The sequence below is a fragment of the Camelina sativa genome, chromosome 13, assembly GCF_000633955.1.
Source record: "Camelina sativa cultivar DH55 chromosome 13, Cs, whole genome shotgun sequence".
In the NCBI taxonomy this organism is placed as follows: Eukaryota; Viridiplantae; Streptophyta; class Magnoliopsida; order Brassicales; family Brassicaceae; genus Camelina; species Camelina sativa.
Genome location: NC_025697.1, coordinates 11954906 through 11974502, shown reverse-complemented (window position 1 = coordinate 11974502; position 19597 = coordinate 11954906). Strand labels below are relative to the sequence as shown.

General features: G+C 30.7%; 4 protein-coding genes across 4 annotated transcripts; 2 read left to right on the top strand and 2 right to left on the bottom strand.

Annotated features, from left to right (window-relative positions):
• Nucleotides 1135-2046, bottom strand: LOC104738156 (the record flags this gene model as incomplete). Its single annotated transcript, XM_019234548.1, has 1 exon — nucleotides 1135-2046. A coding segment is annotated over one exon (675 nt), but the record flags the coding sequence as incomplete, so codon positions are not given.
• On the bottom strand, nucleotides 2263-3542 carry LOC104736501. Its single transcript, XM_010456502.2, has 2 exons — nucleotides 3316-3542; nucleotides 2263-3074 (listed from the first exon to the last, which is right to left on the bottom strand). The coding sequence occupies exons 1-2, from the start codon at nucleotides 3481-3483 to the stop codon at nucleotides 2499-2501; spliced, it is 744 nt and encodes a 247-aa protein (XP_010454804.1). The 5' UTR covers nucleotides 3484-3542; the 3' UTR covers nucleotides 2263-2498.
• LOC104738155 (vegetative storage protein 1-like) lies at nucleotides 7658-9156 on the top strand. The gene is made up of 4 exons (XM_010458378.1): nucleotides 7658-7663; nucleotides 8428-8510; nucleotides 8663-8872; nucleotides 8969-9156. Exons 1-4 carry the CDS (start codon nucleotides 7658-7660, stop codon nucleotides 9141-9143), a joined length of 474 nt encoding a protein of 157 aa, XP_010456680.1. The 3' UTR covers nucleotides 9144-9156.
• Nucleotides 11735-14218, top strand: LOC104736500 (vegetative storage protein 2). The gene is made up of 3 exons (XM_010456501.2): nucleotides 11735-12200; nucleotides 13584-13796; nucleotides 13888-14218. Exons 1-3 carry the CDS (start codon nucleotides 11776-11778, stop codon nucleotides 14060-14062), a joined length of 813 nt encoding a protein of 270 aa, XP_010454803.1. The 5' UTR covers nucleotides 11735-11775; the 3' UTR covers nucleotides 14063-14218.

Genomic DNA, 19597 nt, shown 5'->3' with positions numbered 1-19597 from the left:
AAAGTATAGGCTAAACGCCTAAACCCATGATAGAACAACATCACTACTTATTTATGATCACTATATTTAGTAGATATATTGTTATTCTAGTGAAAGGTTTTAGTAATATGAATATTTTTCACTTCAGTTCTATCAAGTAGCTCTTCATGTATATAAAGTATTATAGTATTTTTTTCAAGATCTTTTTTAGAAAAATATTGTATCAGTTCCTAGATATTATGGCATTTGTACCACTCTAATTCTTGGGACATTAGTAAGAAAATAAATAAATTTATGAACATAGTTAAGTTTAAGACGTTGTTCTCTCACGGGTAAATAATATGCATCCACTTTTCCGAAGTTGAGTGTAATCTGCAAGCTTATCCTACATACCACAATTTATGAACTTTGGAAAGCCAGGAACTTTAGGCTCCATATGGAACACCCTCTCGACCTTATAGTCAAAGGGATACTTCAACTAATTCACAGAAGGCTTGCAAGCCTTACGCATGTCCTTCTCCATCGAGAGCGGCAACAGCTTCATCTTCTCACTTCGGTCTCACCTTCCTTCCGATATGGTTTGGCTATATTCATTTCTCTACTTCTCCACCTTTAAATCGATAATTATATTGGTGTTCTTCCAATTATAATAATTTCTCTCATTCGAGTATGTATATAAAGGCATAAAGCTCCTATTACCTCTCGTTATAATTTCTCTCTTTCTAAAACCTTTTAGTACTGTAATCTCCATATGATGTTTCGTTGTTTTATAACTTAAAGCCAATTAAAGAAAAGAAAAGGAAAGAAAAAATATATATAAAAAGAAGGAAAAAAGAAGACGTTGTTCTATGTTTAGCCACTAGAGTAGTAGTATTTGTAGGAGTGATTTAAGTTTTCTGAAATTTACTTATTCCAAATCATAGAGCTGTGTTATACATATTTGTCTCTTTTGTGGTCATAGGTGCATAAATATAATTGTAGGACCAAAAATATCATTTGAAACTCAAGACAATAACAAGATTTCTCGTGACCTATGAAACTGACGAAATAACAAATAAACAACACAAGTATCTTTAGTTCTAGTTTTAAGGGACCAAATGAATGTTCTTTAAAGAAAAAAAAATCAATTATTTTCAATATTATAATATTTAGTGTAGTAATTTTGTTTAGAATCTTCTTTCTGTTTACAAAACGGAATATATAATATTATTCCAACCAGTAGAACTCATGACGTCTATTTGGTAACGACTAATGAGAGACTGAAAGCTAGAGGTTATAGAGAAACTCTTCCACGTGCATTTATTTAACAATCCGGACGATATGACATCATCACCGTCTTTAAATACTTCATGCATCATCCTTAAACAAAAGAAAAATTATATAGCGTCATCATCAGTCATCACCATCATTTAGAAGATCAGAGGCGCGACGGCAATCAACTACACGTTGTTTCTCTTTCTTATCGTTGGCCGACACGAAATCGAGGTTATAAAGAACAAGAACCATCCCCAAAACGCTCAAGAACACGAGGATGGGACCAAAGATCCACAGCATCAGTGAAAACCCGGCGTAGAACAACCTGTTCCCTACCGTGTTGAGAAAGATACCCTTCTCGAACATCTCGCTGACGTGCTCAGACGTGAGGAATAAGCAACCGGAAAGATTAGGGTCTAAATTAGGGATGTTAACGAGAATGGCGACTTGGTTTAAGAAACGGATGGAGAGGGAGTGGAAGAAGAAGGAGAAGATGAAAATGGTGAGAATTGTTAGGTATTTGATAGATATGACAAAATCTCCATGAGCTCCAAGAAAAACGGCGTCGTTTAGTGGCTTCTTGATGCTGTAGGTGCTGCTTAACACCGCGGCTAGACCGGCGCAGAGGAGCACGCATGTCGTGGCCATCAGTGTAGCTCCCATTATTATGTTACGCAGTGTTTGTACGGTCAATATGTTCATCTTTTGGTTCTCCTGAAATGTTAAAAAATAAACAATAATAAAATCCTTATTTATTTCTCCAATTATAAATATTTTTCTAACTTCATTTGTAGATATATCTACGAGAGGATTTCAGACCAGAACCAAGACTAATTTTTATACCATCTATACTAATTAATCATCATACCAAAGCTCTTATCAATACGTTGACAATGACTAAATTATACCATGATTTTATATTTTGGGTAAGAAGAAAATGGAGATGNTAGTTCTAGTTTTAAGGGACCAAATGAATGTTCTTTAAAGAAAAAAAAATCAATTATTTTCAATATTATAATATTTAGTGTAGTAATTTTGTTTAGAATCTTCTTTCTGTTTACAAAACGGAATATATAATATTATTCCAACCAGTAGAACTCATGACGTCTATTTGGTAACGACTAATGAGAGACTGAAAGCTAGAGGTTATAGAGAAACTCTTCCACGTGCATTTATTTAACAATCCGGACGATATGACATCATCACCGTCTTTAAATACTTCATGCATCATCCTTAAACAAAAGAAAAATTATATAGCGTCATCATCAGTCATCACCATCATTTAGAAGATCAGAGGCGCGACGGCAATCAACTACACGTTGTTTCTCTTTCTTATCGTTGGCCGACACGAAATCGAGGTTATAAAGAACAAGAACCATCCCCAAAACGCTCAAGAACACGAGGATGGGACCAAAGATCCACAGCATCAGTGAAAACCCGGCGTAGAACAACCTGTTCCCTACCGTGTTGAGAAAGATACCCTTCTCGAACATCTCGCTGACGTGCTCAGACGTGAGGAATAAGCAACCGGAAAGATTAGGGTCTAAATTAGGGATGTTAACGAGAATGGCGACTTGGTTTAAGAAACGGATGGAGAGGGAGTGGAAGAAGAAGGAGAAGATGAAAATGGTGAGAATTGTTAGGTATTTGATAGATATGACAAAATCTCCATGAGCTCCAAGAAAAACGGCGTCGTTTAGTGGCTTCTTGATGCTGTAGGTGCTGCTTAACACCGCGGCTAGACCGGCGCAGAGGAGCACGCATGTCGTGGCCATCAGTGTAGCTCCCATTATTATGTTACGCAGTGTTTGTACGGTCAATATGTTCATCTTTTGGTTCTCCTGAAATGTTAAAAAATAAACAATAATAAAATCCTTATTTATTTCTCCAATTATAAATATTTTTCTAACTTCATTTGTAGATATATCTACGAGAGGATTTCAGACCAGAACCAAGACTAATTTTTATACCATCTATACTAATTAATCATCATACCAAAGCTCTTATCAATACGTTGACAATGACTAAATTATACCATGATTTTATATTTTGGGTAAGAAGAAAATGGAGATATATATAAACCTTGATCATAGAACAAATCCAGATCCGGCGGCCGCGAGAGTTAATGCCGAGGAGGGTGGAGAAGGGATGGGTTCGAACCATGAAGCACAAGTAGATGTGGTAACAAAGCATCATCACAAGAGCTAAGGGCACAAGAATAGCATCCAAGTACCATTTCTTCCACTCCATTTGCGCCTCTATCTCTCTTCCTAGCTCTTTTTTCTTTTCTTTTTCTTTCCAACCTCTTCGATATTAACGATTTCTTTTGTCTTCATTTATATATATGAAAAAGTTAGATGAAAAAATTAAATTGATTTTCAGTATAAATTCTAAATATAATCAATTAAATTGTCCCATATCAATTAATATATACATATTTCCCCATAAAATTTAAATAGAAGCTTAATTATTATAATTAATATCATTTCATATACATATGTAATCAAAATGTATTAATTTAAATGTTGTGTACATAGATGTAGATTTGTTGACAAAAAAAAATGATAGACATGTAGATTTGTTATGAGATATATTCCTTGTTTACATCTATACTATTAAAGGAGAAATACTCATAAGTTTTTATATTTGTTTATGTAAGTATTGACATCAAAATGCCTCTCAAAATCTTTAAGAGTAAAAATATAAGTTAAGATTTAAAATTAATACATTTTTCTGAAAAAAACTAACTCTCTCTCTCTCACATTAATTATAGACCAAAAATAGTAATTAATTTTTAAAAATTGTTAACTTATCATTATTCCAATTACATCTTATTATCTATTTTTAGTTATTGTATTTGGAATTTTTTGTTAAGATTTGTAGAATGAGATCGTTATATGATTGTTCATGTATAGTTCTACATAAATATGAACTAATAGGTGCATAAGTATAGACATACAATTGTTTGGCTATATCCAAAATTAAACTCTATTAATATGGATTAAAAATCAAATTTACACTAATAAGTAATAACCGTTTAATGTAATAAGATATACTATATCTTCTATCCATTCTTGGCATTTCTATACTACTTAATACGTATTTCTTGTTTTATACATTTGTTCTTAGGAGGTTATTTATACAAAAGCAAATACATACTTGAATGTGGATCAGACATCCAAGCATGTCAAATTCAAAATATGTACAGTAAAACTTCTATAAATTAATACTAAACTAATATTCGATAAATTAATAATCGCTATAAATTAATAAAAATTTTCTGGTTTCGAGTTCAGACAGTGTAAAAATAACATAATTCGATAAAATAATAAAATAGAAATAACATAATTTTAGTGGTGTTGTTTGTTTACTCTTTATTCTTGATAAAACTTATCTCAACACATGTAAAGAACTATAAAAAAAATTCTGTAAATTTTGTAAAAGCATAAATACTATAAATAATTAAAGAAAATTCTTAAAAAACATATGAATTGGAACAAAAACTTATATTTAAAATATATATTTTTTGAAAATATGAATAGACAAAAAATTTATTATTTAATATTTTGTTAATTTATCGATAAATTAAAAGCTCTTTAAAATTAATAAAATTTAGAAGTCCCAAAATTATTAATTTATAGAAGTTTACTGTATATAGATTTACCAAATAACTGCAATATTGAATTTAAACACGGTCTAAAACAAAATAAATATTAAAATATATACAACTATAATTTTTTTTTGGTCAACTAAACATTTAATCTAAAGATAACCCCAAAATTGCTTACCCCAAGATTGGTTACCCCAATTGGAGGGTAAAAGTTTACAAAAGAAATTTTTGAAACTAAAGATTTCGAAGAATGAACAAGACAATTTGCTCTGACATTTAACGCATGTGGGATCCTAGTAATAGTGAAGTAGTGGAAGGATGACCTGAGCAAAATATAATTTTATTATTATATTATAATTCTCTGAAGAAACGTCAGTCCTACTATGGAATACTTCCTAGTTTATTTCCATTATCATATAAAATTTTTAAATTTATGTGTACGTTTTCGTATCTTAAGCAATACAATAAACCTTTCAACATTTCAACCTTTTACATGGTCATATGGTATCATATCCATCTTATATTCTTCATCCATTGATTCGACCACCGTTTGTCAACACCTCAAAGTCCAGCAACCCTCTTGCCATGAGCAATAAGGTTAATGTGAAAAATGTATCCTCTATGAACGACGTTACATTAAGTATACATATTAAATCTCTTCTAAAGGGTCATATGCAATCAAATACATGGAAAAATCTGCATCTCCATTCTCCACCTCTGCCAACAAGCACAGTCGATACTAGCTAGGGAACAATAATAAACTTGGTTGACTAATAGATTTTTTAGATCAATAAATCGGAGTTTAATGCTTAGGCGGTTAGCCCGTACGTTTAGTAAAAAATAAAATCACTAGAGGTAATTTATATAATATATAAAATTAGTACACTAGATAACAACCATTAAAAGATTCCTATCGAGTACATATAAGAACCTAACAAAAGTAATTAGTAAGGTATTAATAGGGAGGGCGCACTAATAAGTAAGCTAAACCTCTTTTTCTTCGTTTAGCAAGCTATAATTAGTTACAGAAAAAGAATAAATCGTGTGTGATGAAGCAATGTGTGTTATTATAGAAATCAACATTAACTTTGGAAGGCGACATGCAATATGCATGCATTTTTCTTTCGAGTCACTTTAATCGTGTGTATGTGTGTGTATAAGTAGCTGTATATTTAATAATTGAGTACTTACGCAACTCAATATTCGCTTAGGTTTTTTAGTGTTAATTGATAAATACGCAACTCATTAAAAAGTCATTTACCACTCTTTCACGTCTGCAAGTATTAATTTATAACGTGATTTCATTAATTTTTCTTTTACTGTTTTGAGAATTCATAATTTTTTCACGTTTATGCAACTAAAAGAAACAAAATGTTGATAAATAAAAACAACTTTTTAATGCTTTATGATAAGTTTACGAAAACTTATGCATTTAAATGACTCCGCCATGAGTTCACTAATTCAACTATCCAACCTAACATAGTATCAATGAACATTTGTCCTCTGTTAATTATACAGACAATACAGTATATACGTTTCACATGGTCTCCCAACAATCTAGATCTGTGTCACAATCTTCATCTTCTTTTGAAGATCGTCTGTTATCTATACATTGTTCGCTGTTCTACTCATTTAGTATTAATTAGCTAGCAAGAGGTGACGATTTCTCCAGAAAGAAGTTTTCTGCAAGTCTAGCATGAGGAATTATGGGACTAGATAAGTCCTAAAACTAAACAGTTCGGTAAAAATTTGTTGTGTTGTGGTACATATATAGTAGCTAGTGTAGATATTAGCATGTGTGATGTGTCTTGCATAAAACAACTCATGTGTACATTGAGTGATACCGTTGAGAACGCAAGAAACTGGCTTTATGCAGATCGAACCAAAAAAACAAGTTATAATAGAAAAGGAGAATTATAATCGAATATTAAGTTTTGCAAAACTGTGCATGCATTCAAAAAAAAAAAAAAAAACTGTGCATGCATGGACGATCTGTGCATCCATCGGGTATTTTACTCAGACAAAAACATATATATGTGTCTCACTTCTTTTCGAAATATATATATATTTTTGGAACAAAATTAAAACTCTATAACCAAATAAAAAATCGAGTTCCAAATTGAACCGAACAAATTTTAATTGGTTGAATTCAGAAATATTTTCAAAACCAAAAAATGAATAAAAACCAAATCAAATAAGCCGATTAAACCGGGAAGCTAATAATGATTCTTATCATGTTTACGTATAAAGTTGTAAATCGAAATTATCAATTAAAATTATTGTGAAATTTCAATATTCCTCAATATTGGTTGGTTAGCATGGATTTATCAATTGAATTATCCCTTTCTAAATCAACCTTAACATGAAGTCAGTACCATAATTCCATAAAATACATATTAAAACAACATAACACTCGGTTATTGCAGCAGCAAGATTGAAGATTTGATGATTTCTAACAAATCTAAAGAAAGAATGTGCTTAAGACTACTAGACCATAAGCAAATCTCAGGAAATCTGAAGAGCATAAGCAAGAGTTCAATGTAGGAGTAATTAAACACCTCTTACATGTCATTGTTTTAAACTTGACAAGGAGGCTGCCTGAATCACTACTCCGATCCCGTACGTAATCAGTTAAAAAAAAATAAGCAAAACTAACATGAAGGAAACAAGACTATGAGATTGATCTCAGCACACGATTTCAGGCAAGTTAATATTGAACAAAAAGAAACCCTAAGTGGCGATCTCGCTGTTTACGACTGAGACGGCGGTTCTATACCTAGTAAACATCAGGGCTTCTTATTTATAGAGGAAAAAATGAGGGTAAAATCGTGGGTCCAAACTCCAAAGTAGATATCATTCTTATAGTCTGAAATTTAATTTTAACGCCTTTAAGCTTATTAGTGGGCTAAATCTGGGCTTAATTTCTTATTAATCCATGTGATTTCTGAAACATGCAGCCAAATCCTAATCTATGAACTAAGCCACTTAGCCACACTTTGCAACGTGGAAAGTTTGTTGTGGCTCAAAATCTAATCATCAGTCGATCCAGTTTTTTTTGCTTTCTTTATTGTTAGGTTTTGTTTTTTTAAAATTATTTGTCAGAGTCCGAGATGAACGTGTAATTAACGTTTGTTGTATTTATCCTATTCAAAACGAATGACACCACCTTTGACCTTTGTTTTGTGAAACAGTTTTCATGACAACTTTTTGAATGGATCATTTTGGTCTGAAAATAAACACGTGAAGAAAATCGTCTTCACAAGTGTATACATCACCACCGATTGTTTTATCTTCACCTTATATTATCTATATGGTATGGCTCTTATATCATAGCAAAAACACATGATTTTTTTTTGTAGTTTTATAAATTTTTAGTATAGTCGGTCGACACATGACATATATACAAAAAGTACGTATTTTCTACTCTGAGTGACATATGGATACATGTATGTTCGTTGTATCAGCATAGTCTAAGACATAATCAACTATTTTAGTCTCACACATAATCAATATTCTACAAGATAATCTGAGTTCCTCCCTGGTGTTGCTGTGGAATTTGTTTATCAACACACGGCGGGCTAAAGAATGACACCTACAATGTTTGGATCTTTGACTTAGACGAGACCCTCCTCTCTAATGTTCCCTTTTACGCCAAACATGGATACGGGTACATACATATTACTAGTATTAGTCCTACCACCACCATAGACTATTTTAGTTAAATTTCTTGTAGTTGTACTCATCATGTCCATATATTCTATTAATTCTTAGATGTCAACATATAGTAGAGCAATACGTTTTGTTCGTTTGGTTTCTTAGAACAGAGAAGCATGAACCGGAGACGTTCAGGAAGTGGTTGGAGGCCGGAGAAGCTCCCGTCCTCCCAGAGACCTTGCATCTTTACCAAAACATCCTTGAACTAGGGATTAGCCCCGTCTTACTCACTGAACGATTCCAAGATTTGGAGGAAGTCACTCTAAAGAATCTCAAAGCTGCTGGCTTCCCCTACTGGAGGCATGTCGTTTTCAAGTAAGAATAGTTTAAAGTAACTTTAACCATATATACAGTACTTAAATATATATAACATAAGATTACATCGATATATGTATATGCGGGGAAACGTAGGCCAACAGGCTCGAGCAAGAAGATAGCGAACTTCAAGTCAAAGGAGAGGAAGAACTTGGAAAGGAATGGCCACACTATCATTGGAAATATTGGAGACCAATGGGCTGATTTGGCTAAGGACAGCCCTGGGAGAAGGACTTTTAAGCTCCCTAATCCACTCTACTACAAGATCTAATAAAGATCATGCATCAACCGTGTATGTTTTTTTTGTTTATCTATGTATCCCCGTGGTTGCTACAGTGCTACTTGCTAGTGCAACTTCTAAAATAAAACTTTAATATTATAAAAACTCAATAAGAAAAGAACTTCCTATTATATAAAGTGTAGTGGGCATGAAAATTACGAGCGGACTTATTTAGATTTTAAAATTTTAATTTTATGAATAAACTTTTTTCTTTGGTTTGGTTTTAGAAAAAAATATTACATTGAAACTATATTAAATTATTGATATTAGCTCAGTTGAGTTAAATTGTATGGTTTCGATTTATCCGGATTGAATAATCCTTTTCAAAAACAATAAAACTATGTTAAATTAATCTTTGGACCTGGGCTGCGCTGACCTGAATCAATAACTTATTAACTTGGGCCCAAATACTTTATTATAATCAAAGTGAAAACATAACAGCAAATTCACTAGTTTATATAAATTGCAACCTTCTGTTTTGGCCAATCTGTTATTCTATGTTCTTTGTTATAAATTTGTGTGGAAAAAAAAGAGTTGACTGGTATACTGTATAAGGGACATGTGCACTAATCTGTTTATTATCAATTAATTTTTGAAATCCATAAAACTTAACATAGTATCATGTTATAAATACATGCTAATTTGATTAGAATGTAGTTTCCTAAACCGTAAATCATAAACCATCATTCTACTAATAAAAATGTAGTTGCTAATTGATGGTCGACAAAATATTCAGTTTCGTCGAGATAATAGCTGAAAAATCATTATTTCAAAAAAAAAAAACGTATGAATTATATAGAGATTAATGTTGAAATAATCATAACCTCTAAGGAACTCGTGCAAATAGATCCTACATGGTGAAGATGAGAAGTGACTTAACTTAACTAGTATATAAGAAACATGAATATTACTCAAAAACCCATGAATATATATATCGCTTGAACAAAATAAGTGGATTGACTCAGATTCTATCTATATCGAAAGATATTGATGAATCATAGTTTAGAAACAAAAACACAACTTATTATCGTTGTACTACTTTGGTTTCATATATTTGATATATTAAAAAAAAATATTAAACTAACCTAAACGTTTCATCACGAGATGAAATGTATTTAGAGAGAATAATTGCATTGTATGAAGAAGGTAGAATCAGCATTGAAACCGTAGCTATCATCAAGATACAACTAATTTTGTGGAAAAGCTCTATGACAAAGATATTGTTCCTGATGTCGGGCCCGATGTAAATTGTTACTATTCAAATTTGTATCGATAAATAGTGATAGTAGCTATTTTACAATTATTACTAAATTATTTACTATTACGATTTTATTTATTATTTAGTTAACTTGCATTTTCGGACCTCTTATTCTTTTTCATCTTATCAACTTGTTCTATCTCTGATAATTCAGCTTATATCCATCTCGCTTCCCTCATTGCAGATCATCATGGTATGAAGTAAAAAAAAAAAAAAAAGGGAAGGTGACAGTATCTATTGGTTTTGTTGCAAAGTTGTTTCTTGCCTACAGTATATATAAAGCTTAGTTGACAACAAAGGTATTGAACTTTCTTCATTATGTATAAATAATACTATAATTGGTGGATAATTTGCAAAGGATTTAGTACGATGTTTGAAACTCCACTAAAGCTTCTTTACGATGAAGGGGAAAGGTGAGTTAGTATTTTATTTGCCATCGGGATTTTGTTGTGGAAAAATGTATAAATTTAATTTTGATTCTAGAGTACTCATAATGGTGATCATAGGTTTTAAATCAAAATATTTTTATACCCAAATTAAAAGAGTATTAGCATTACAAATATCAGTACATGAATTGCTAAACTGATTACCTGATTACCTGAATAAATGGTCGAGCTAAACTGATTACCTGAATTGCTATATTGGATTATTATTGATGTACCAACTAATTACTTTTTCGCTTTAAGACGTTACAAACTAATTAACATGCCACATGTGTTACACTTTCTCATTATAAAATACAAATTAACATTACGTACGAAATAAACTAACGTTAGTTATACGGAAAAATTGGTATGTCCATAGTAACAGTATAATGAAAAGTAAAATCATTCACTCAATGTAGGTCACCCTAATACTCTTTGCTAGAATATCATGTTTTTTTCATTATTGCTTTTGCCACTTACTCTATAAATTATTCCCACAAACACAAGTTCTACGCAAGCCATCATCACCTATATTTTTCTAGTAATGTGGAACAATTCACAATAACAATACTCGTATTTTATAAAGTGTAAACCGACACTCTAATTCAATTACTTTACAATCATCAATTAAAGCCTAATTATTAAAAAGCAAGAACAACAACAACAACAAAGCGTCAAATTCTAATTTAGCACACTTACAAAACGTGCTCTAAAAAAACGAGTGGTGTGGGCGAAAAACCTCGTCGATAAAAAAACATGAAGTAGCCTGTAGCATTTGTTGCACCAGTCAAAACTGTACACGTACACTACTTATCTCCTGATTCCCCATCCTTCGTCATAAGTAACCATACCGTAAACTACCCCTACCTCATTATAAATACCACCCTTTGTATCACACAAAAACATCACAAACCAAACACTAAACCATACAAAAGAAGACATGAAGATTCTCTCGCTTTCACTTCTCTTTCTCTTGGCCGTTACGGTCTCCCAGGTCCGGTCTTCGGCATCCTTTCCAGGGATCATCGAGCTCCTCAAATCGGAAACCATCTTTGCGAACGAAGCCGAGATCTTAGAAAAAGAGCAGCTTTCCATCAACTACCACAACTGCAGAAGCTGGCATCTTGGTGTTGAGACCTCTAACATCATAAACTTCGACACGGTGCCCAAAAATTGCAAAGAGTACGTTAAAGACTACTTGATTACTTCCAAACAGTACCAATACGACTCCAAAACTGTTTGCAAAGAGGCTTACTTCTACGCCAAAGGACTTGCCCTAAAGAACGACACCGTCAATGTTTGGATCTTTGACCTAGACGACACCCTCCTCTCTAGTATCCCCTACTACGCCCAACATGGATACGGGTATACACATTATAATAATGATTAAGAAGAGTTCTACGTACTACCTCCATTGCATTAACAATATTCTCTTCATATTCTTAAAAAATGTTTAGACTTTAGATGTCAATATATGGAAACACACATTTAGGTTTTATTGTATTTAATTAATTTCACAACTCTAAATAATTTGAATGACCTAAATGTTTTTTTTTTTTGGTTTTCATATCTATCTTTTTTCAGGAAAAAAGCCTAAAAATACCCCATTTATTTTTTATTTGGAAGTTTAATACCTTGTTTTTTTAAATTAGAAGGAAAATACCTCATCTAATTTTCATTGGTTTATAAATACTTAGTCTTTAAATTTTTGATAGATTCTAACCCGTGACTTAACCGTCGTCAACAAACGTTACAGATCATTCAACGGGCGTTAAAGTCTAACCACATGTGTATATATATATATATATTTTGGATACTATTTGTTACGAATATATTGGTATGGTATGGTCGTGTAATGTGTTTTGCAAATACTTTAGAACAATGTTCGAAGCCACTCTCCTACATCTTTTGATTTTTTTAAAATATTTTTTTACAGAATGGTAAAATCGTAATTATTAAGTCATCTTCTTTACTAATCGCAACCCTAACGACATTGTTGGTGGCCGACTAAAACTGAAGTTTTCAAATCCATCTATTACAATGGTTTTCCCGATCTAACGACATCAATTTCTTCTTCTCCCTTAGCCAACCGCCAATGTATTCACTACAAACAATGGTAAGGATGATGATTGGGGAGAGTTCGTCTGATACTTCAGATTCCAGATAAAAAAATTGAAAATCTGTTCGGATTCGTCAGATCTGATTACGGAATATCTCAAAAGAGATCAGAGAGTTGTTGTTGGCCAGTATTGATAGACAAAGAAGAAGAAGACTATTCCACAAAACCCAAACAATTTTTTTCACAGATCCAACATATTTTTCTGAAGGAGAAAGAGAAAAAAGATATTAAAAGAAAAAAAAAACCTCACCGGTTTGATGTCTCTCGAACCCGAACACTAGTGTCTAGATGTACCCAACTCACTCGTAACCACTACACTAGGACAATAAATCATCTAATTAACTTTACCGTGTTGTATATATCTATAAAAGTTTGTGTGGTTTGACTGTAACACCCGTTAAATGATCTGTAACGTCCGTTAACGACGGTTAAGTCACGGGTTGGAATTTACTAAAAATTTAAAGACTAAGTATTTTTAAACTAATGAAAATTAGATGAGGTATTTTTCCTCCAATTTAAAAAGACAATATATTAAACTTTCAAATAAAAAATAAATGAGGTATTTTTAGGCTTTTTTCCCATTTTTTTTATGTTAAAGTACAATTTTTTTTTTTTTTTTGGATTCTTAGGACTGAGAAGGTAAATGGAGGGGATTACTGGACGTGGTTAGGCACCGGAGCATCAACTCCCGGACTCCCAGAGACCTTACATCTTTACCAAAACATCATAGAACTCGGGATTGAACCCATCATCCTCAGTGACCGATGGAAGTTGTGGTCAAACGTCACTCTCGCGAATCTCAAGGCTGCTGGCGTGAGCAACTGGAAGCATCTCATATTCAAGTAAGAATCAATATATTAGCTTTAATTATATACAGTAACTATAAGTATCATATATGACTTAATTAATCGAGGAGTATATTTCGAAACGCAGGCCAAACAATTCGAAGTTGAGGCAAGTGGTGTACAAGTCAAAGGTGAGGAATAGCCTTGTGAAGAAAGGATACAACATTGTTGGCAATATTGGAGACCAATGGGCTGATTTGGTTGAGGATACCCCTGGGAGGACTTTCAAGCTCCCTAACCCACTCTACTACGTGCCTTCTTAAGCATCTATGTACATGTCTTTCAGTATTTGTCCCCATGCACCTACTTCGTATCTCTGTCTTTTCGTTTATGTTTATAGCCGTTTGCCGCTGCTAAAATAAAATGTCTCCATCCTATCCTATCACAACTCAATAAATAGTACTAGTTCTTTATAAGTACGATTATGAAATGATTTCACCTTTTTTTTTTAATTAATGTTAATTTTATTTAACCCAAAAAACCTGTTTTTTTTTTACATATATGCAACTTAGAGTAGTATCTAAAGCTGTGATTTCACATTTTAAATTTAACAAAATTAAATGAAAATATAAATATGAATCAGAAACTAACTTAGCTTAGTTAATAAGTTTAGTAAAAGTAAAAAATAAATAAACCCCTGGACTTAAAATATCAACATATATGTAGGTTTGCTATGTGTCAATGCTGAGATACTTTATTATTGTAGAAACATTTGGAACATTTGGTTATCACCACACGAGAATTATTTAATCTGATAAAAATGTAAAGCATTTGGTTATCAGCAAACGATAAATAATTAATCTGATAAAAATGTAAATAATGTTTAGAAATTAAAGTGATTGTGGCAATTACAAAACGTACCAAAACAATATGAAATTGAGAAAATATCAATGTTGTAAATTATTGTCATTAAATAGTGGATTTTTAACCCAACTTTGATTATTATTTAATTTTCGGATCATACATAATTATTTTGTAGAACATATTATACTTTTGGACACATACTATTTTTTTTTTAATACGTAAATGCCTAATTTACCACATGATGACCTAACAAAAAAAATATAACTCTACTCTATATTTAATTTTCTAAAGTTCACATAAAAGATACCATGCTACAAGGAAAAATCATCGATTTAACGACAATTAACTAATTAAGTAAAAGGTAAACTCACTTAAAAGTATATAAACTACTACTTAATTCAGTTTTTCATTGTTTCTACCAAAAAAAAAAAATCAGCTTTTCATTGTTATGTTTGCTAATTATTTCCGCAAACAAAAGTCATCGCACAAACAGTTTTCTCGTAACGTGAAACAACTTCACAATAATGTAAACTGAAAACTATGACTTAAAATTCAGAAGCATAAAAGCTTGGTGGTTTAAGTGAAATGTATCTCGTCGGTCATGATTCGTAAACTGTCCAATTCTTCAATTGACCCTAAACATAATGGGGCCAGCAAGCATTTGCATCACTCAAAGCCATACGTGTACTTATCTCCTCATTGCTCATAGTGTCAATTTCAACTCATGAACCCTACTAAAACAAAATAAATTGACACAGTAACTGAGTCACAACGTGTTCCAAAAACGAGTGGTGTAAAGTGAAATATCTCGTTTGATAATAAAAAGAATGGGACCATCAGGCATTCGCATCACACGTACATTTGTCTACTTGTTGCCCATCGTATGATCATGAAACATATATGCATTTGTTTTTCGGAACTTTTCTTCTTTTCTCCATTTTTGAGGTTGAAAAAGAGAAACATATTTGCATTCTTGGCTTTGGTTTCTCGTTTCTAAAGTAGTAATCAGTTAATGAAAAAAGAAGAAGTAGTAATCAGTTTATAGAAAACTTGAATGGTAATTTGTTTAATTTATATGATTTGTAAATAAAGTTTCAATGTCAATTATAAAGGGAATTTTTCATTTCCAAATGTTTTGTTTATTTTTAGCATTACTATACTATATATTTAAATTATTAATTACTAATAAAAATATATATTAAATAAATATCTTTTTTCTTTAAGAAAACAATTATAAGCAATACATAAAAATTTACCAACAAAAACGAAAATATGTTTATGTAAGAATAATTTTACACCTATACATAAAAACACAACATGCATGTAGCGACACCAAATATAAGATGTCATAAAATCAGTAAATTGTTCACAAAATTATGTTATATGTATATGATAAAATATTAAAATGTCATATACAGTTTTTTCCCCCCAAAAAAATGTATATGATAAAATATTAAGTAGAAATATGTATTTTCAGTAAGTGAAAATAGAATATATATATATATGTACATACATAATTAACATAACATTTTATGATTATGCTATTTTGATAAAGATTATGATATATGATTTTTCAGTGGATTTCTATAAAAAAATTGAGGTCTATATATAAAATCAGAGTAAGCATTCCTTCTACATAAATCAAAGTCTACTTTATATACCTAGTAAGTGAAAAAATTTATGTGCTACCATATGAATAATTATTCAAATCAGGATCAAAAGCGAAAGAGTGAAAAATAAGAGCCATGGACCATTGCAAATTTTATATTGGACGATGTACAGTATAGTTATCATTTGTAAATTACTGGTTGATAGTTCTTCATCTATATCTAACTCCTAAGCGACATATTTATCCGTTTTACACCATTTCATATATATATATATATATATATATATATATCTATATATATATATAGCTTTAAGTTAAGAGGGTAATTTAATTGATTCAAAATATTCAATCAAAATCATATGTAACCTTGATTAGTATTATACTAGTTAAAATCTTTAGTTTAATGATTTATTAATACTAGTTAAAATCTTTATGTTATCTAATATTTGACCATTCCTGATTTTTAGGAAAACAAAATACTGATTTACAAACCAACTAAAATATATAAGACTTTTACCAAAAAAAATAAACTAAAAGATATAAGATCATTTTGCAAATTACTAGTACTAGGTTCGGACCCGCACGTACGTGCAAAGTTATTTTTGCATAATTTTTAAAAAAATATAATTGTCAAGCGATCAAACCTGTCTAATATGTTTGATTGCAACATTTATTTTTTTTGACCCGAAAAAACCCCATTCCTTGTAATTCATATGATTAAATAGTATGTCCGCATATGTTTTACTTGAATTCTTGTTCCCAAAATTTTCGTCCCGTATTTTGTCATACATGAATATACCCACACAAAATTCTCATAACATGATTACTATGGAACTAATTTGAACGATTTCCTAAAATATAATAAATCTGTTGTTTAGTCTTGTTTTTCTTCTTAATATGTAAATCGGGTCAGTTTGGCAACATGGATATTTAGATATGATTTTTTTTAACTCTTAAGTGTATTCCCCAATTAATAGTATAGATTTCCTTTAATTATTGAATGAAATATTCTTTAGTTATACTAATCACAATTTAATGTAAATAATATAGTAAGAGAAGGGAAAATAATAAAATGGGATAGAATTGGTCATTAGATCCCTTATATAATTGGTCTTAGTTATGGTATTATATCACTGGATTTTATAAATTTTAATTGGTCATTAGATCCCTATATATCTCAGCTATTGATATAATATTATTACTTGTTTTCATTTTTATTGGACTGGATTTTCTAAATTTTAAGATTTCTGGAAAAACTCTATAACTACATATTTATATATAATGTTTCACTACATAGTTATCCAAATTAAAGTATATATTCATGTTATTTTAATTAATGATTATATGTTTTTTGGGCAAATATAGTTATTATTTTTAGTAAAAGAATAAACATTGAGCAAGTTTCAAATGATCTTCGATTCTTTCACCATTAGAGCTTTATAAAATTATTAGAAAGGTAACATTATTTATATTTCTGAAGATATGATTTTAAATAGATATATTTTTACATCTCATAATATAGTTATATTATTATTACAATACATAGTGAAATTAATTTAATTTTGAAAATATGTAGGGGATAATATTTCTCAATTTTTGAATAATATTTGCCAATTTTAGAATTTATAGGAGAAAAATATTGTGTATATAAATAAATTGAACAGCAGTGACAGATGACAAAATATATATATGGCAGTGACAGTTTAATGTAATTTTATGGAATACTAAAGGTCAACAATAAATTAGGTACAGAGCTCTGTGGCAACGACACATCAGTTTTTTCTCAAGAATGTTTATCTTTTGATATATAGGGGATTAGTTAAATTGTTTTGGTGGTATTACTTATTACTTTATTAGTATCATATTATGGTGGTCAGATACGTTGAACCTAGACGCGAACAAAAACAAACACGTATACGATAGTGTTAGGTGTAATATATTCATAACATGGTACGATAAAGAGTGCATGTCTCTCTATTTCAATTGATTGATCGGTGTCCATTCTCTGCGTAATAAAACGTGAGATGCCTTCTATCATATCATTATCGTCCGATGTACTAGCAATGCGATGGGCCAATGACTCAAATCATGGCCATGAGTCATGAAAATTAATCATGCAACAATTTGTTCAAGCCTCTAGAAGCCTAGCTAGGAGAGATAACAAATCTTGTGGTTTAGAAGATCTAACAATTAAAACCATCTCTAATGCCTAGTCCTTTATTTTCAGGGGACAACATAAATAAAATGAGATTTTAATTTTTTTCCATTATTTAGTAAAAAAAAAAAAACAATAATTCATATCATTATTGTTCGATGTACTAGCAATGCGATGGGCCAATAATGACTCTAAAAAATGGCCATGAGTCATGATTAATGATACAAGTACAAATTTTGTTTAAGTAGCTAGGAATAAGAGCCTAGGAGATAATAAAATCTGTGGTTTGGAAGATCGAACAACTAAAACCATCTCTAGTGGTCCTTTATTTTAAGGGAAAACATAAGAAAATGAGATAAATCCTATTCCATTATTTAAGAAAAATAAACTTAATAAGTAATATTGTACCATATTCGAAGAATACTATTCATCACTCTTTTTTCTTCAAAATAATGTAAAGCTAAAAGATAATTTTCTTGTTCATTTTTACTATTTGTCCTCAAGATGTGGAGCACTAAAAAATAAAGAATCTTAAAAAATAATAATAAGAAATGATGAAGAAAATATACTTTCAATGTTTTCTGTGAAGGAAAAGATTAGCACGACCACTTAGAAAATTCATACTTGATTTAGTGTTATTTCATTATAAAGAAAAAGAAAATTAAGATAACCATTAAAGATCGTCTAACGTATTTGAGATTTTTAAAAGATAAAAAATATTGTAAGCTTTTTTATTTAAGTAAAAGATTTAAATAATCTGTTATCAAGTATAATTAACTAGATGAGGATCTGGTCGATGTGCGGATTTAAAGTTTTATAAATGAAACTAAATTTATTAAAATTTGTTGTATGTTATATATAAATTTTATTTTTGTTATAATATACTGATTTGTATCCATTTACAAATATTTTATGTATGTTAATATTAAAAGTATATTTTTTACACCTAAATATACTCTTGTATGTTACAAAAATATTTTTTATCACTATCTAGATATTGTCTATATAAACACATTAAGCCAAGTATATTACTTTCACTTCTGCATAGTTTTTTAATTACTAAAATAGTTGGCTCAAAAAATATTTTGAATAAAAAATATATTAATCAATGATGCATCATCATAATAATGTATGACCACCATGGAGAAAACATCGGCTCCGCCTTCATCCCTTATGGAGAGAACCTTGCGTCCAACCTCCTCCATCATAGAGAGAAGTTTGGCTCCGCCT